At 38.8% G+C, this 18,456-nt stretch overlaps 1 protein-coding gene across 1 annotated transcript in view; it reads left to right on the top strand.

Moving 5' to 3' along the window:
* LOC139741416 (P2X purinoceptor 4-like) overlaps window positions 1–18,456 on the top strand; it is a 168,204-nt gene that overhangs the window by 76,698 nt on the left and 73,050 nt on the right. Inside the window, exons 2-4 of the mRNA XM_071652001.1 lie at window positions 8,302–8,479; window positions 9,590–9,661; window positions 10,721–10,796. Coding sequence (XP_071508102.1) covers window positions 8,302–8,479; window positions 9,590–9,661; window positions 10,721–10,796 — 326 coding nt within the window. The remainder of the gene's footprint in view (window positions 1–8,301; window positions 8,480–9,589; window positions 9,662–10,720; window positions 10,797–18,456) is intronic.

Genomic DNA, 18,456 nt, shown 5'->3' with positions numbered 1-18,456 from the left:
CACCTATACAGGAACTATCTATGAGCCCGATAAGAGTTGAGGACCATAATTCTCGAAAGATTTAAATCTATAAGTGCCTTTAAGCAACGAAATTTTCACTTTGAAAACCTTGGTAAGCTGAAGGATATCTTGATTGCTTCAAATGCGACTTTGGACCGCGATGCTGAAATATACGCAGTGCACGCGGGACGGAATTATGGCTACCATGATTGCATCCCATCAACCACTAGCCATGATGCTTTAAGGTATATATTAAACTGAGTAGAATATATTGGACGATGACTGAATCATGACCGTTAACATCAAAGTAAGTGACCATGTTGTGAAACCGGCGTGTTAATTGCGACCCTGTAATGGATGCAAAAAAAAAAAAAAATGTCAGAAGAGATTAATTTGCAGAACGTTTGGAGCAGGAGACAAGGAGTTAGCAAACAATGCCATGGCAACGGGATGCTGTAGTGATGTTGAGTGTGATGTGGTCTGGCAACAAACGCATACAGGTGGTTTTGTGTCATGGCTGACGCCAATTATTGTATCACTCCCCCGTACTTGCTAGGCCTCAGCGAGTACAGAAATCTCTATAATGAGGAAATTAATCACATAATTTTTGCGCATCATTAGTATAATCATCCGCAACCTTGCCGTTGAATGATAAACGATAACGACTAGGGAAGGTATCATTATTAATTTGATTGATTGATATGACGCAGTTCAATTTGCAGCGCTTCGATTTGAGTTACACCCATCTAGTAATGCATGAAGCTGTCGCCACACATTTTCAATATTGACATGCCTCTTCTGAAAAAAGAGAGAGAATGAAATATGATCATCGAATTAACTCAAATTAGATTGAATTTCATTAACTCCTGGAACTTCGAGGTCATTGTGAATGAGCAACATATCAAATGATATAAAAGTAGTCATTCCTTGACGATAAGTGGGCAAGTCGGAAGGGAATTAGCATTTTAAAAAAATATTCAGATTCTGTTTTCCCCTTTCACTTTCCCCTCTGTTCTTCCTTATTCTAGCTTCAAATATCACTACATTTAGACCACACTGTGTACAACTGTGCCATCAATATCACTATGACTTCAACACGACAACTTTTATATCTATACCATGGCCATAAACACAAGTCAGTACTATTGCTATCATTCTACTGCTGCCACTTTTATCACAACTTATGCTACTATCTACTCTCACCATTCTGACAGCTACTTTTAATAATAAAGGACGTCTACAACTGCCACCGATATTACCGCCGCTACTGTTCCATATAAGGTAAAACTATACTTCTACCACCTCTAAGTTCGACAACTACTTCCACTGCTTCTGCGAGTATACATGCTACTATCATGGGACTATAACGCTACTTTGCTCCTACTTAATCATTACCACCTCTTTATCTGCTCAGATCACCAATCCCGCAACTACTTTTACTTCTCACATCAACTTTTCCATTCCAACGCGGAATACCCCCTCTGCTTCTGGTCGTTCCGGAGCAAGTTTCTTTTTCCATTACATTTGCTTCTCCACACCCGGCAATAGTGAGCGAAAAAACGGGACTACCAGCAACATACTGGTTGACATGATTGATGTCCTTTTCGCAACTGATTGACAAATTGCCCAACATCGAGGTAAGTAAGCACTGAAGTATTCAGTGTTTAGAAGTAGCCATGATAAAAATGACGGGTATACATACTCAAGGGCGGTGAGTTAGCTCAGTCTGTAGCGCGTCTACCTCACGATCCAAAGGACTCGGGTTTGATTCCTGGGTCCGACTGAGCAATGTTTTGTGTAATCATACCGTCCCCTCTAGTAATACTAGGGGCAAAACAATCTGTCCCTCACATAGGACATAAAAAGGAGGTTTCGTGTGTGAGAGTCAAAACTCGTGTACGTAAAAGATCCCGCTTCATTTATTCATCGCTAAGAGGTGAAAGACAAGGGTGTCTAACCCGGTGAAGTGGTCCCGCCTAACATCCAACTGGACACTATAGACCAGCTAATCAGCTGAATATGGGCTATCCAGCCATCTTCATAGATGGAAAAGAAACAAACAACTAGGGCTGGATTTGAACCAACAACCTCCTGATCACAGGACAGGCGTCTTATCCACGAGACCACGAGCTTCCGTGCAACAGGTAGTGCTAGCTTTAATCCTTATAGCATGCAGGGGTTATACATGTTTATTCAAATCAACCATGCTTTTTTTTATTCATTTTTATTCATTTTCGAGTTGTTTTCATTGCAACTAATTCACAAATTGCCCAAAATCGATGTAAATAAGCATGTGAATTAATTAGTGTTGTAGTAGTAGCCATTGTAACAAAAATCATGCGTATACATACTCGGGCTGGATTCGAATCAACGACCAGCAAAGTTACTGATGTAGCTGTTTTGGGCTTGGCTCTTTGGTAAAAGAGGAGGGACAAAGAAAGAGAGAGAGAGAAAGAGAGAGAGTAATTAAGATGAAGAGAGGCGAAGAAAGCAGGAGAAATGGAGAGAAAAGTGGTGAAGGATATGAAGAAAGAGAGCTATTGACAGAGGGGGGGGGGGGACGATCTGAGGTGGGCTCAAGTGAAGTGTTGCACGGATGAGGAACAGCGTCTAAACCCTCGGTTTGGTTGCTTGCAGACATCAGTCAGCTTACGGCTGGTGGTTTTCAGTCCGGCACTGGACAAGGGAGATGGGAAAGATGGGGAGGAGGAGAAATGACCAGTATCCACGAGGAAAGAAGCTGAGAAATGGATGATGATATCTTTAGCTTGCTGTGATTCAGTTGATTTCTTTTTCTCAGAACACTAGCCGTTCAATAATTCTATAACACATCCTGTCCTTTTCGCGCAATGAGGGTGCAACACATATAGTTGCAGAAGACACAATGATCAGATAGGGACAACGTTATCTGTTCAAAATTTGTGGAATAGAATGTTTTGATTAATTCTGAGAGATGATGATAGATCTTTGTTTTCTCAACATTCCTCGGAGAATCCGTACACGTCGGGTTAATACCAGTCACTTGAAAACCTTTCGTTCAGTTAAACTTTGACTACAACCCTTTAGATGTGATTGGATCCACTTCACACAGAGAGAAAGGAGGTGAGCCCGCCCTCCTTGTCCTCAAAGCTGCCAGGCAGAACAGTGACCCTATGGCGTGGGGGACGTAATCTCCTCTCCCTGAACCCCCAGCGCCATCTCTCTCGATCGTCTCCCGGGACTCTTCGGGGAGAGAGCATCACTTATTGCCCTGCTGACGAAAGCTCGCTTCTTGATTGTCTTAGCGGGTGGCTCGAGAAGACGGGCTTTGATGAACTTGCAATAATTGTCGATCCGAGTGACGGCCGACAAGTTTACACAGCCATAACAATTCATCCTCTTGACTCGGTGACAGTGACATGTGATGGATTCAACGTCCCAATTAGGCCTTCTGACATCATCACTGTCACAAAAAAAAAGAAGGAAACTGTCGGCAATTTCTTGACCAATTATTAGTTAAGGATTTTCATGAGCTGTGACGTCAGGGTCTACCAATTGTGCGTGACAACTGTGCGTGTCTTTTCCCGCCTTTAATCTCTCGATTGCCTGCGAAGTTTGCTTATCCAAAGGAATAACGTGAACGCACTGATCATTTCGTAATTACGCATTTGTAGTGTAACAATGTTATATCAATATAGTGTAAGTGTACAAGATCATCATTGTTTCCTTATCAACGGTAATGATTTCTTTAAAGCTTTGTAATATCTATCACGAAATGAATCTTTAGATGAAAGCGACCAATATCCCTGTGTGTACAATAGAATGTTGTTACACAAAACTGAAGCAACCAAAAGCAAAGCAGGTACTTATTCTCCCGCCTGTACGAAAGCCGCCACTGACCGCGTGGTTTCTACAACAAAACTATAGTAATTTTATTATAAAAGAATGATCCACATGAACGCTCATCGTTCTGCCCAAAGCCATTCATTGACGTTACTCTTCAATGGTCAATGGTAGAAGCTGTAGGAACTAGTGACCTCCGAGTGTTTCATTACGATTCCTGTCGCATGGCAAGTCTTCCATCCAATGCTCAGGGGAGCTTCGAGGTCAGAGTCAATGGCCGGCCGAGTAAAGGATTCAAAAAGTAAGATACGTACCGTACTACTTAACAGGGATTTCAATGTACGGGACTGGCATCGGTAAAGGCAGCCTTCGGGTCATGGAAGTTGATGATGTTATGATGATAAAGACCCTTACCATTTGTCTTGGAATGGCACAAGTTTTTCCTAGATGTATCGAAATCGTTGGATATCGAAAGGCGACGTCCTGCGCCAGAGTGTCTCTCGGGATGTTGATTAAAAAAAAAGAGACGTTGAAGTCCATTCATTTACAAACCATTTGAATTTATATTCTGTGCTAAAAAAAACAAAAAAAAAAACAAAAAAAACAAAAAAAAATCCATCTTCACGTGGATATTTTTGTCCCATGATTGATAGTCGTATCTAGGTTTCGTCTCTGCATAATGAGAAGCAATTCGCATAAAATCAGAGTCATAATTGACCAAGCTGCATAATAAGTGAAATTTGATGACGGTTTCTTCATCGTTGGCTAGACGTGATAGTGTTTATGATTAACAACGCTTCTCGCAAACTATCGTACTTCATTCTTGAGGAATACACCCTACATGTACAATTCTGTGTGATTTTCTTGGAAAATGCAGAAATAAAAAGAATAAAAACTAAAACTGAACTGGACTGAAATTGATCTGAATGCAGTGGTGTGTGCTGCATTCACAGTTTGCCACCTATTCAACCACAGGGCATCTTTTTAAATTATATTTAAAAAAACAGGCCAGAGCGGGTGTAATGGCTTGCAGAGCTCATAGCCACATTCGGTTCCCTGAGTTCTTCATAGCTAGCACTGCACAGGCATGCGAGATCAAAAATCTAAATACCCAATGCCATGGGAGGCGCACAAAACGACGGGACTTTTAGGGCCGTCTGGAAGATATTTCAAAGAAAATGTTGAGAATATGCCCCAAGAGGGCTTCTATAAACAAGAAAATTTACTACCACTCCTTGATGTCTGGAGAGAAAACGACAATGGCAGAAATACACACACTCCAGAGAGGTATCCTCGGGAAATAACTCAAAGCTTACGACTGTCGCGGGAGTCTAAGTGAGATGGATTTGTCTGGGGTCTGAATTGGGGCTCCATCATTTCATTCATTTTCGACAGAGAGCTGACAAACACACATGCAATGGGATGACACACGATGAACCTTAGAATTTGGGGAGAAGCCATCGGCAATGACACACACACACCCACGCACACACACATACACACATATACACGCACACGCACACGCACACACACACACACCACACCCGCGCACGCACACACATCACGCACTGCATAAAATGCAATTACGTTTAAAGCACACCGCGAAATGTCAATAAGTCTCCTATAGAGACAACAGAATCAACATTGGCCATGAATGGCAAGACACTGTTTAACAGCTTTCTCGATCCTTACGAGTGGGGCTCATATTTTGACTCTTTGTTCATATCATACCAAAGATGTAGCACGTTTTGTTATTTGCAAACGAGATTCGATTCCAACTTTATGAACCACTCCCCCCCCCCCCCCCCCCCCCCCCCTCGGCATTTATCAGAGATACAGTACAGACACAGAGATATTAATGCGCACACAAACACACAAACGCGCAAACATAAAAACACACACACACATGCTCAATCACAAGAATAGAAAGCTACATCAGCATGATCAACGCGATAGTCCCGATTTATCCAGAGATTTAGAACACGTAACAAGAGATCTAGATGGGCCACGGTTTTGTATTTTCTTCTTCGATAAGATTTCTCTGCTTTCCTTGAGAGCGGCCTACTTCTGAGAGATCGGAGATAAAACGTGCATTACAGTAAGAGAGAGTGAGAGAGAAAAAAAAATATCACTGGCGAATATGTATCGCTTTACGCATGCCATAAACGAATCCTCCTCCAGTCTTACTATGCTTACAGGCTCCTTTTTGTGACCTTTAAGAGGTGTGCAAGCATCCCTTCGTTACACTGTCATTAGTACTGCATTCTTGCGCCAGATCTGAAGGTAACACAACTAAAATATTTAACTCGGCAGCTCAATAATTGACGTTACACCCGTCCCATTCTTCATTTTGAGCTAGATGAAGGAAAAAAAAAAGAAAAGGTCGCCAAAGCAAACCTTTGCCGCAATCCTCAACAAGACGAAAGATGGCAGTGGAGTCCCCACGTCATGAAACTCTCACTACATTCATGTATTGTAAATGCGCCGAATACACATCAAACATGCATCAAGCATTATAGTCATATTTTCCTGAGCATGATTACGTACAATTCGCCTGGGCCGAGTACCCAGCGGGCGTTAACTCAAGGTGGAATATCAAATATTTGTCTTTTAGCTACATTAGACACCACCCCGGACCTGTTACAAAATAATCTCTCTTCGTTATTAAAATACCCGGCAGCATGGCCTGGTAGCATGGGTAACCACTAATGGAAGGCTGGCCCGACTCGGATTGATTATACTGTCGTGTATTCGGGAATCCCCGTAACGAATTGTGTACAGCTTTTATGACTGGTGTCTATGTCATGTATGTCGGTACACACACAGCCGAAGAATCTCGAACGTTACCGATGAGCGTACGCTTCGATGTACATGAAATAATATTATCCGCTGACGGGGCGATTCTGTTCTAGCACGCCTGCGCCAGTCGTGATTTTCGAATGTGCTCCGATGTGCAGCGATTGAAGGATCGATTCATTCGAGCCATGCCTTTTTCTCCCCACGCTATCGAGCCCTAAGGAGACTTCCGGTTGATTTTCAGACTATTATTTGAACAACTATACTGAGTACAGAGTTTCAGATTGGGGTGATTGGGGTGAGGAATAAGAATGTTTCAAAATCTATAACAAATTGCAATGAACAAGGATGATGACATGGCAGCTTCACCATAAGAATACATGAGTTCAGGCTCATTGAAGCAGAACAAAAGAAGAAGGCAAGCATATATTCTACACAGGTGAACTTGTTAAGCAAGTGGTATTTTAATGTAATTACACTGCTACTTTTCTGAAATATGTGAAGCTCCTATGTCATCAACATTGTCCAGTGTAATTTGTTGAAGATATTTCAGACTATTGGTTTCTCTGTTCAAGGACCACAATAAATTCCACAAATCTATACATAGAGCTGTCGATTTATGTACTACATGATGTGAAATTATGAAAATCATCTAGAATGCCCCTTTAAGAGAGGGAGAGAGAAGCCAACCAACGATGATTTCTTTTTTGTTTCGAAATACCCCACCTTTTTGATCGGAATTAAATAGATAGAGATATCCGCAATGACAGGTGGAAGACAGGTGGTAAATAAGGAGGGTTTAGGTTGGGGATGAGTGAGTCAAACTCATATACAAATTATGCCTTTTTTCCCCATGGTCTAATGAACGCAGATATAATTAAAAAGGCAGTTTGCCAAGTGATGCGTGAAGGGGGCATGTATGTAAGTCATACTTTCAAGGATACTTCCAAGAACATCCGCATCCTCTGTTGACTGGTGAAATGGTATCGAAGCCGGCTCATAATCTGGAGTGTTTTTTATTATGGTCGAATGTTAACAGCTTTTGCTTACGTGTGCTAATGTGAGTTGAGCATGTGCATCTAAACATTCTCTTCCGGATGTTTCAATGAGATGGTCGGAAGGGATCGGTAAATTGACTGCTGAAAAACGGCAGCGCCCTCAGTGTTCTGTGTTATTTGTTATGCAATATTTTTCATTTGGGACATGGGGGATGGGTAAAAACGAGGGTCTACATACTACGTATTTTAACAATCAACATTGTCGTTTTTGTGGGATTAATCTCAAAAGTGCTGTGAAAAGATGATATTGATCACAGTGGTGCTATTTATGATGATGATAATATCACAATAATTTTGATGATGATAATATGCATGATTAATTTCAAGGGACCCTTGTACCATTATTGTAGTGCGCAAACACTTTGCATGTGTTGTCCAATCTACGATCATCATGATTATGTATCGTGTGTTTGCATACACACGTACACACACACAACCACAAAAACAACAACACGCATATAAACTGTGTCACATGTACAAGTCTATACTTACACCATACAAATGTCATGACATGGATTGAATACTTGTCTTCCTCGTTTAATGCGCAACCCACAAGGTTACGGAACAAAATTTTTGACTCTAATCATTTTGTCTCTTGTTGTGTCGTTTCTGTGATGTTCTACAGGTATGTAATCATTTGGCAGAAAGGCTATCAAAGTATAGACACGGTCGAAGGGTCTGCAACGTCCAAGCTTAAAGGGGTAGCTTACACAAACATCACCAATTCTTCCAAGCTACGAACACCTTTCCCAGAGCGCTACAACAGAGTGTGGGATGTCCCCGATTACGTCATACCTGCCCAGGTAAACAATGAAACGTCTCATTGGAAAAGAAAAAGGAGTAATGATGGTCACAGCACATCGGTGATTGTGGAATGGACCAGTCTTTTTACGGTGGTAACATAAAGATAAATGGCTGGAAAATCCTAAAAAGATATTCCTTTTGTATTTCGTAATTTAAGCATTGGGGAAAGTCTGATCGTTATTTCTATGACACCAATTTGGTCTAACTGCTTAATGTTGTCCTCTTTTCTTGTTATAGGATCTGATGATTTTGTGTTTACACATTTTAGGTAAAGAAAAGCAAGTTTACTGGTCATATGTAGTGCTGGTAAAGAGAAAGGGCACAAGATATTAACTCACATTTTGTCAATTCCTACAGTGCAGACACAAATGCAGTATAAGATAGAAATAAAATCTTCTGGCTTGAAAAAGTTTAGTAAAATCAATAAAAATCAAGCTACGATAGAAACCTGAGAATGTGTACTTAAGGTATGTGATTGATTAACAGTAAACGCTTTAAGAATATTTATACGTTCGTTAAAATATATGTATTTTATCCGCACGGACCTGCGGAAGAACAGTCTTCGGACTGAAGTATGTTGCCGTGCTTAAATAAATGAATGAAATGAAATGAAACGAAATGAAATGAAATGAAATGAAATGAAATGAAATGAAATGAAATGAAATGAAATGAAATGAAACTGTCAAAAAGTGTTTGATGTATGCTAAAAATTAATGTTCTTTTTTATTCATATTGGTAACATCATGATTCCGACAGATGATAAAAGTGATATGATATTAACATAGCTAAAAGCTCATTAGGTTTCCTTCTTTTTATATGAGTGAATCCCTATATGTTAGCATAAATCTCTAAAGTCACTTTCAGACAGTGATCCTTGACCTCGAGGATAATAATCGTAACGAAATCGACCGTGCGACACTTGACGCCCCATGGAGCTTATCCTCGAAATTAGCTTATAATCCTCGAGATTAAGGATCACCGTCTGAATGTAACTTTAATCAGAAGATAACAAAGACAGTGAGCTGCACTATTTCTAAACACAATAATTGATGACGAAGATGAAATGTCACGATAAACCATCACCAGTTCATCGGACTTTCTTTCACTAGCAAACGAACGGCTTCTTTGTGATGACGAACATGGTCTTATCGCCAATGCAGTCGAGAGGGGCGTGTCCGGAAGTAAGTCCCGCCCATTTTTTTTTTAAAGCACATTCAGTTTTTCACTTCCCACGCATTCTGCACCCTTCTTGCTCGCCCGTTTGTTTGGTTTTTTTTTGTTAGCTTTACTTTTATTAGTAACCATTTCGTGGCTTTTATCAACTTGTGTGTGTTTTTCTTCATTGTTGAATGGCTAAATCGGTTGAGAATTGAGTTAGATTGGATTGAATTGAATTGAATCACATACATTTAGGGCATTTGATTTGTATCAATTCAAAATTTTCTGTTTTTAGTTTCTCGCTGCATTTCATGAGGCATTCCTGACATTTGTTTAGTCTGCTGTCATCCACTTCCTCCTCCTCGTTGGTTCTACATCTAGCTATCTCAACAATCCTCGACATTTTGCGCTCCCCCTTTTTTACATTTCCTTGTAGATCTTCAGAGTTCATTCACTTTATTCGCGCTTACTTTTGTCATGGAGCGATGAACAACATTTTGCCGTAACAGTTACGATTGTGTCCCATATTCAGCAAGATATTCAGCAAATGCGGAATGCAAGCTTAATCGCGTCGAATACGATTTTTTTTTTCTCCAAGGGAGATTATATATATTTTTTTTTATATCAGTTCTCAATGAGTTATTTATTCAGCACGGTATAAGTTATGTTTACAGTAGAACAAAAGCCTATAGAAACACTGTATACAAGACATTTAACCGTTCCCTTAGCAACACTTGAATCAAACAACTGATTTGTTGGAGACGCCTTTTACGACGGATGTTACACAATGTTTTCACATGAACTGATGAGCATTTTACTTTTTAGATACACAAACACACAAAAACGTACATTATTGTACCTTTATCTTACATTATTCCATGATAAGTTATGATTCTCTTCCTCTATCTCTCTCTTTTTTGCTACGCGTTAATATTTATTTACTTATTTATCTATTTATCTATATTCATCTCTCTCTCTATCTATATATTTATCTACCTATTCATTCATTTATTTATTCATAATTGCCTTATTGATTTATGTTTATAATACATCTTGTTATCAATTCTTTGTCGTCTTTCCAGGATCCAGACATCGACCGTGAAAAATGCCAATCAGACCACGACTGTAGAACAGACGATGCCATCATCACAGGAAACGGTGAGGGCGCACTGTATCTCTTTATCTTCTTACAGCCATTATGTGTTTTATAATAATTTGAATTCTGACGTTCTTAGCCAGCTTTCTATGAAAATTTCATTTTATTGTTTCTCTCATCTTCGTTCCCAATAAAATCTATCAGGTCAAAATAGTTTTTGTTCACAGCAACTGGATTAAAAAAATATATATATTCGAAAGCAATATCTGAGAAAATTAAGTTAAGAAGAGTAGTATCGGTAATATTTCTTGCAACATTTTGCAAAGAGAACAAAAAATGATATTATTTTCTCACGTTCCGGAGCACAGGATCGGTTTTCATCCCAATTAATGGCAGCCCTTATTGGATTGTGACATATTTAATTACCTGTCAATCACGTGTTCACAATTTTGCGCGCATTACTGCATTTCTTTCCAAGTTTGGAACACACGCACACCCACACACACACACACACACACACACACACTGTCTCTCCATATTGAGACACTGTAATAGTGTGCGAATTTTCACAAAGTTGACAATGTGTGCACAGGGATTTAGTATGTGTGTTTACATTTATTATTATTGTATGTGTATTGGTGTCTGTATCTGTGCGTTTGCCTGTGTCGATTGAACACCTACGCGTGTTAATATACGCGAAAGGAACAAAAGACCTGCGACAAGGTACCTCAGTAAATACATCTGAATATCGGAATACATTATGTCATCTGCTTGACGAAAAAGCTTCATATACTTCTCTCCCCTAAGAGACATTTTTATTCCTGTTTTTATTCAAATTCTGAAATACTACCAGGAAATTGCCTGTTTTATCATGGTCATTGCGCGTAAGTTCTTCAATAAATGACTTATCGAGGAGGGAGTGTGTAGGAAAATATGGAAAGAAGAAGATCACAAGAAGAGAAAGAAGTACAAGATTTCAAAGAAAAAGAAGATATATATATATATATATATATATATCAGTACGCAGTAAATAACATATATATGTTTATTTATTTCTCCTTTAATTCATAGTGTTTGATATTTCGACGTATTGAGAACATGTATTTTGATTTTCATATTATGTGTTCTTTTCTCGTGATGTGTTTGTACATTGTCACTCTCTGTTGGAAATGAAATAAACGAAACGAATATAAAGAAGGAGAAGAAGAAGAAGACAAAAGAAATGGGAGGCGCTGAGGAGGGTATAAGAGGAATCTAGAAAGTATAAACTTTGCCAAACATTTTACGCTAATTGATTGAACGCGGTTGTATTTCTATACCATGCATGATGTAGGACCTATGTCATTCACAAAACTCCCACTGACGTCTAGTATACATTTGAGATTGCTATGGCTTTGTTACAACAGGTTTTTCCTTACATTTACGTTTACAGTTTTGATTGATGGCTTGCGTTTAAAATCCGTTCCATGATATTGTACGGTCGCATGCAATCTTGTAGCGGAGTTGATCATTGGAGCAGATTAACCGTACGGTGCGCTTTGCGACGAATCCTAGACTCGCTGCTACTTTACTTCTGCGTTGGATTTGATTTATATCGGTCGTTAGCATCAAGCAGCGTTAGTGTTGCCGTGCTTCATGATATACACCGCTGCTTTGTTTCCCGATAACTGCATGGTTTATTACACAATCGGAGTGCTCAAGTGTCACTCCATTGAGCTCCTCTAAACTATTCTGTTACCCCAAGACAAGCAATGTGAACCTCTTTTTCTCTAGGATACGGACAATTTGAAAAATGAACCACAAACGTGTAAGCAAGCAGGCAAAAATACACGGAAAACAAACCAACATATAGTTTTATGATAATCCCCAATTTAAATAAAGACATTAATCAAGAAGCGAACATTCATCGTTTATCAACATTTTGTTTAATTCATGGTCTGTTTATAAAATCTCTGTATCCATATCTTCAAGCAATGGTGCAGAAAATACAAACGTACTTGACTGACTCGCGCGCGATCAAACACACACACACACACACACACACACACACACACACAAATAGATGACATTTGCCAGCAAGAAAACTGTGAGACGAACAACCGAAAGACCAGCAAGCTGAAAAAGAACGTGTTTTTTTTATATAACAATTTTACACAATACCAGCACACATGCATGTGATTATCTTTCACAGGAAAGCCTTGTAGTAAACCTAACTCTTAAAGGGATGATATAATTTTAGTTGAGATGGGCCTTCAGGTTTCCAACTTTTTGTGATTTGATTAGGAATCTTTTATGAGATATTAATGAGCATACAATTCTGAGATGAATTCAAAGTTTATTTGATGAAAATCGGTTTTGAAATGGCTGAGATATCCAAAAACAAAGAAATCCTACTAAAAGGTTGGATCCACCTTTTATTTGGAACACTTTGTTTTATTTTGATTTTGGACATTTCGGTCATTTCAAAATCGTTTTTTATCCAATAAACTTTCAATTCCTCGTAGAATTGTATGTTCTTTTGTATTTCAAATGTCTAATTATCTTGCAAAAAGCCAAACTCTGAATCCCCCACCTCAACCCAAACTATACCATCTCTGTAATGGTAAGTGACCAAAGTATGTTAACTTTCGCCCCTTCAACAGAATGCACTGGTCTATCTGACTTCACCGAAGATTCGCTTTGCTTGTTGCATACATCGCCAGCTCACAAGAGAAATCCTTGGCCAAGTTTCAAATGTATGAATTCCAAGCCAAACAGCCGTATTATGAGAACATTACCCAAAATCCGGTTTAAAGAAATGAATCGAGAAACCTGAATTTCGTGGCTCGCTTTAGCTTACACGTTTTTTTCAATTACCAGACCAACTTGGGAGTTCAGTCTTTGGAGACCTATATCTCCTGTGGCCATACGGGAAATCCATACGAGATTTTTATTTTCTTTCAACCTATCCTTAAGAGTGAACAAAAACGAAGCTTTACTCATATTACAATAGCGACGATTTGCTTTGCGTCCGCTTACATGTGGCTTTTTATGTTTAAACTATACTAAAGTGTAGTTTTTCCAAATCCCGGCTGGGCGCATTGATCGTAAAATGAAATCTTATCCCCAAACTTCACTCATGGACTTTCCGATCTATCATACTGCCGTTTTTGTGCATAGCGATATGCCCAAAATGTCCACGGGTTTCATACGATCCTAATGTAGCATTGCTGTTATGTGATTTGCAGAGATCTATTTCAAGGTTTGAAGGTAATTGATTCCGGTCTTTAAACAAACACATCCTTGATTTACGTGATCATTTTAACACTGTGTGTGTGTTTTTTTTTTCTGAATAAGATATATAGCCACAAGAGCAACATGTTTGAACGTGACTGTTTTCCTTGGTGGAATGGAAATGCGCCACCGCAGAGCAACTGAAGTAAAAAGATATCTTGGTCTAATTTAACCATCAGGCTTCTCTTTCCATGGAAGGGGCTGGTCTGTCTGCATAGAACAGGATTTCGCAACCCTGTACAAATAAGAGCTGACTGTTACATGAATTTAATACAAATATAAATCTTTTTAATCGCATGTATCTCTTCCCCGTCAGATAAATCAATTAATCAAAGCCAGGAAAGTAAGTCAAGGCAAATTTTTTGGGGGGGTTTTATTTCAAGGCAATTATGTAAAATCCAGTAAATCAAACTTTGGCAAAACATATATTTTATTACATAATATGTATAGACATTTTTTGTTTTCCTTTTGTATATGTTGTGCTAAAGCAAGCTAATTCAGGAGTCCATGTACCGTATGTCTCCCCCCCCCCCCCCAAAAAAAGAAGAAAATACAACGGTACCCTCCGCAACGATATCTTCAAAAATAGTGAATCAATCGAAATACAATTTCAGGGTATGAAACTATAACTCATTGCCCACATCTTACAGCGAACCACATTCGACTTGCTTCAGTGGTCAAAGAGAAATGGGGATCTTTGTAGAGCATGTCAGGAATCTCTTCCTCCCAAGTTCTGTCAATTGTGTTCACACATTAATGTGCAGTTCCAAGAGCATCGAAGTGCTAAACTTGGGCGAAACAGACCCATAATATGTTTTACAACGATCCACATTTCTCTGTGACCACTTGAACAAATTGAATAAGGTTTTCTGCGAAATATAGGTAAGATGTTATATTTTTAGACCCTGCAATAGCATTCATAAAGTTTAATCACATTGAAAGTTATCAATGTTGAAATCCGTTGTAATTTTTTGGGACGTATACTGTATAGTTAGGAGAGTTCCAAATTAGGCAAATCAGGTGCTTCGCTGCTGCTCATAAAAGTACATTCTAAAAAAAAAAAAAAAAAGAAAGATATATATATATATATATATATATATATGTGCGTGTGTGTGTGCGCGTGTGTGTGTGTGTGTGTGTGTAATATATATTCATGGGGGGGGGTTGGTAGAAAAAAAAACAACTATTGTTGGTGAAATGAAGTTGCTGAAGGTGCTCTAACACTGAAATGATGTTAAGCTTGCCCATTCTCATACACCATTTTCTCATAGTACAAAGAAGTGCCTCTTCCAAAGAGACGAAGATCGTAGTAAAAATATACTCCCTACCTTTGTGACTGTCTGCAAGGTGGATATTTTAAATCGGCGGGAAGATTTCACATAACCATCAGACAGCAGTCTGAAGATCATGCCTGTAATGCTTTGCTTCATGAATGCAGCTCAGTTTTGTTCAAGTAAATTCACAGTAAAGACCAGGCATTCACACACGGACAGCCAGCCAGACAGACAGACAGACAATCACACTCAGATATATACACATGATTATACAATGTGCCTGAGCGCATGTTTGAAAGATACATATATTCAATTCAATTCAATTCAATTCAATCATAGTTTATTTCCAATCATCGAAAATCAAAAAACATAGGACAAAGTATACATGTGATGAAATATTGTTCAAACGTTTGCATAAGATTCATGTAATATATATACGAGACATATTATAGAACAACATATAACATGTACAATATTTAGGAAAACACTGTATTAATACTTCGTGGGCGAGCGGAAAATAAATTCGATTATGGAAAATAGTGATCCACTAAAAAGCATAGCTTGTCGGACGTGAATATACTATTCTATAACAATATATATGTAATTATTTTGAGATACACCGGTTGGGAAAAAATATAGAATACCAATGCTAGTGCCCGGATATATAATACATACACACCAACATGTGATTCATATATAAATGTATGTAATATATATACATTGTATACATATATTCACATATAAATGTATATATACAGTGCATATGTATGTATATATATATATATATATATATATATATATATATGATACAGATATGCGTGGGTGTGTGATTGTCTGTTTGTGATTCAAAGTCGGGCGTAGAGTTTTCTTTCTCATTTTATTTTCATCCTCTTATAGGGAGACATCGCCGCCTCACGTGGGTGAGTCTCTGAAATCAGTAAGGGCTGTAAATCAAATTGGGCCACCGAATAATCATAATAATGAAAACTTGTATATTCATAATCTCGCTTAAATATAGTAGCTTGATTTAGCAGTCCTTAAAGGTACCTGTCAATCTCGATGCACTAGATAGATTATTTGCAAACGACTGTTGGCGGAGTGCTCACAACTAGATGATGATACAATTACTATCTATAGAAGATATGAACATGTCATCTGACTAAAGAGGCAATGTAAAATGTGTGTCCGTATAATAAGCACGGCTTCCTTCCCAGCTTTCCTGTTGCATTTACTATCTCCATCACTTATCCCTTCCAGCATCACTGGGCAGTGATGCAAAATGCTAGGATATTCCGCGTGCATTTCAGCGCATGTTTGTCGAAATATCACGTGATTCAACGAAATCAACAACAAGAAGAAAAATTCATAGCCGTAAATACATTGTAAGCAATATACTGTCTTGTTGGACACTTCAATCCAAGCGCGATCAGATACAAAGAAATAAATTCCATCTTCTTCAGAAGGCTAGAAGATGAAGAAGATTCTGTTAATTCCATATTTGAGAAACAATTTCAGCCTTGATGGGTGGGGGGGGGGGCACCGAGGGAACTTTTTTTAAGAGCTGACATAAATTTAGCCTTTTCGCGCACAGGGTAAGAAAACACATGTTATATCCCCGAAGCAAAATACTTTTCTAATGGCTACCTTAATTCGTTCGGACGCGTTATCAGTCACCACTTACACAGCATACTTGTCTTGTGCATGAATCGCTAATTTGCATGAAATTAGTCTAGAACAATAAGACAGTGAGGGCGTGCTGTAGTAATTCGACCTCACCATATCGGCCATGTTTAAATATCCTCACCTCAACAGTGCAAACGAAGGAAACATACTACTATGACATTAACAGCTGATGTCATTCGTCACCATGCCGTCAAATAAGGTGCCAATGATTTAGGGAATACTAGAATGTGCTAAAGTACAAAATGATTTCGGTTGTCTCTTCAAAGAGGTAGACAGGAAAATATCCACTTCCAATGATGCAGAAAAAAAAAATGAAATGAGAACTTTCAAAGCTTATTTTGCGCCATGAGCCACAAAGGGTGATTTCGAGATCGGTGCAAGTGCTGGTATCTGTGCTTGTGCTCTCAACAAACACGCTAAATCGAGCTCCTATACCAGCTGTCAGACTGCCGTTAGAGATATCGTGCAGGTCTTGAGAGATAACGGACAACAACTATCGTTCTGTTGACACCATAACGATCCTTTGGGGACCTCGCTTGAATTTGACGACGAAAAAAAGTTTTTGCATTCCGTTCATGACCAGAAGGTCGAGGCAATCATATCCCTTTAGAGCTTAATTTTGGACAAATTGTGAGGAAGTGCGGATAAAATGCCACAAATTTCCGAACCTCTCAAAGGTTCAAAGATTTCCATTAAGCTTTCAAGCACAGATTTAACTAGGCGTATCGTGAGTGTGCGTGTTCGTTTGGTATGCTAATACTGCACGAGCGTAAGCAACGCACATTATATTATCGAGTTAAGGGGGGGAAAGGGATCGGAGTAATGGGTGTTATTCTTCTCTGGGTCACAGCGGGGTAGAAAAAAAAACCCAAACATTATTATCGACTCTTGATTTATGTAAGATCTGATATTCCTTGAGATTTACAGTGTCACGGGGGTTTCCAAAGAAAACGACAGTAAATCTTCAGCAAAATCACACATGAATTTTCAGTTTTAATCATCCAAAGTAGCCAGTACTGCCCAATAAGAGAAAAGAATGAACCACAAAACTCACGAACGCCAACGATAAAATAGCGTCGGTACCGCAGATGACATTCAACAACAATCCAAACACCTGTTAGCATCATGAAGTTAATGTCAACCTGTTTACAAAACAGAGTTATTTCAAGTTCGGGATTATCGCAGGTGCCAAGTATTGATTATACTACCAACACCAACACCAACACCAGCACCAGCACCAACACCAGCACTTACACCAGCACCAGCACGAAAATCACAGGCACGACATCATACTTTTCCAGTCATGTTTCAACTTTAGTATTCATCACTATCATCGTCGTCATACCTGGTTTACATTAAAGTATCAGTTTGCGCTTTCAGTGTTTCAGCCACCTAATTGTACGTAAAAGCGAAAGACAAATATTCATGATAACGTTTATCAATATCAGAAACAATAAGATTTCGCCTAAGCAAAAAAAAAAAGTTTTTTAGT

Source organism: Diadema antillarum, unplaced genomic scaffold, assembly GCF_040938485.1.
Source record: "Diadema antillarum isolate AM-2024a unplaced genomic scaffold, OU_Dant_1.0 seq00000927_RagTag, whole genome shotgun sequence".
In the NCBI taxonomy this organism is placed as follows: domain Eukaryota; kingdom Metazoa; phylum Echinodermata; class Echinoidea; order Diadematoida; family Diadematidae; genus Diadema; species Diadema antillarum.
This window is presented reverse-complemented; position numbering and strand designations above follow the sequence as displayed.